Source organism: Trichinella spiralis (assembly GCF_000181795.1).
Source record: "Trichinella spiralis strain ISS 195 chromosome Unknown Scfld4729, whole genome shotgun sequence".
Classification (NCBI taxonomy): Eukaryota; Metazoa; Nematoda; class Enoplea; order Trichinellida; family Trichinellidae; genus Trichinella; species Trichinella spiralis.
In genome coordinates, this window is record NW_003531668.1 from 1 (window position 1) to 1,391 (window position 1,391).

At 43.8% G+C, this 1,391-nt stretch overlaps 1 protein-coding gene across 1 annotated transcript; it reads left to right on the forward strand.

The window, feature by feature from the left end:
- Window positions 1-79: 79 nt before the first annotated feature.
- Window positions 80-997, forward strand: Tsp_14647 (hypothetical protein). Its single transcript, XM_003367163.1, has one exon. It carries the CDS (start codon window positions 80-82, stop codon window positions 995-997), a length of 918 nt encoding a protein of 305 aa, XP_003367211.1.
- Window positions 998-1,391: the final 394 nt, after the last annotated feature.

Below are 1,391 nucleotides of genomic sequence, written 5' to 3' on the forward strand. Positions count from 1 at the left end.
GTGCCAAAAGTGTTGAGTCTCTTATCACTACTCCTCTGTGTTCGGAAAATTTCTTGCATGGAAATTGAAGCAACTGAAAATGCGTCGAATTCAGTTGATAAAAATATTGCCACAAAATTGGTTCTCATTGGACGAGTTTCAAGATGCCGGAATTCAGTCGGATCAGCTAGACGATTGTAGAAACTTTTGTAATAATATTAACAGTATCGGTGATTATTATTCGAAACATTGGAAAACGATTTGCGATTCACTTTGCACCAATGTTACTAAACTGAATGATTTTCTGTTGCAATTGAAAACCCCTTTCCAAGAAGAACTGGCCGACAAGACCAATTGTCCATCGTCGACTGCAGTTTCTGAAGAGAAGCTGTTCAAATTTGCCCTGCAGCAGCGTCAACAGACTGCTTGGAAATTGGTGAAAATTTTAAAAAGACAAGGCTTTTCAACCCGGCTGCACACCGACCCAGCCGTCATAGTGAAAACGTTGAAAGAAGTGCCATCAGCGTTGCCATCGAAAAAATTCGATTCTGAAGCAATTTATTCAAAAACCCAAACGTTGATCGATCAGTTCTGGATCTGTTTTTCCCATATGCTCAGCTGTTTTGCAATGCAGGAGACGACGACCAACGACCAACAGCTTAACATTTCCTTGTTTAAGGCATTGAAAGGTCTCACATCCGGCATGGTGGACAAGCTGATTTGTCGTGTCGGTACTCTGGCTGGACGTGTGATTGTTCTGCAAAGGTGGCAGCGGTATAAACGGATGTTAGATCTGATTCAAGAGGGCCGCGTTTGTGGTCTCGTCGACGACGACGACAGCGGTGGTGCGACGTTGGCCAAAGTTAAGAAGTTGTTGCAAGAAACTGCCACTCTGGTTCCATTTTTGGAAAATTTGTGCGACGTATCTTCGTCGACAGTTCGGCTCTGGTCAGCCCTGTGCCGAGTGGGAGAAGGCTCGGTAGGACGCGCCCGAGCTGTTGGGGTTGCAGGAAAATAAAAATAAGCAATCCCACAGCTCCGGAAATTGCATGCGCGGAACGATCGTTTCAGTCGGATGCTCGCTTGGACCAGTTGAACGTTTCCATAATGGAATCGATTCAATTTATGAAAAAAGTTAAAAAAAGTTGTCCTCCAATTGGTGGGATCCCGATCTTGGCATGGTTTGTTCTTCTTTCTGTTTATTGTAAAAAGCAATTTAATTTCCAGAGTGTTTATTTCGTGTCAATTTTTTTCGTGATTTTCATGAAGCATTGGACAAATGGAATGTTCTTTTACTTCTTTTTTTCGGTGCCGGCTATGACGAAACACGTCAAATTCAACAAAAAGCTTGTTGTCACTTTGGCCACACCCTTAGTTTCCGCGGTCGGCTTTGGGGTCGCCCTTGGCAAGCG

What these genes read in the sequence shown, in the direction of transcription:
- Tsp_14647 (XM_003367163.1), top strand. Translation starts at nt 80, where the DNA reads ATGCGTCGAATTCAGTTGATAAAAATATTGCCACAAAATTGGTTCTCA.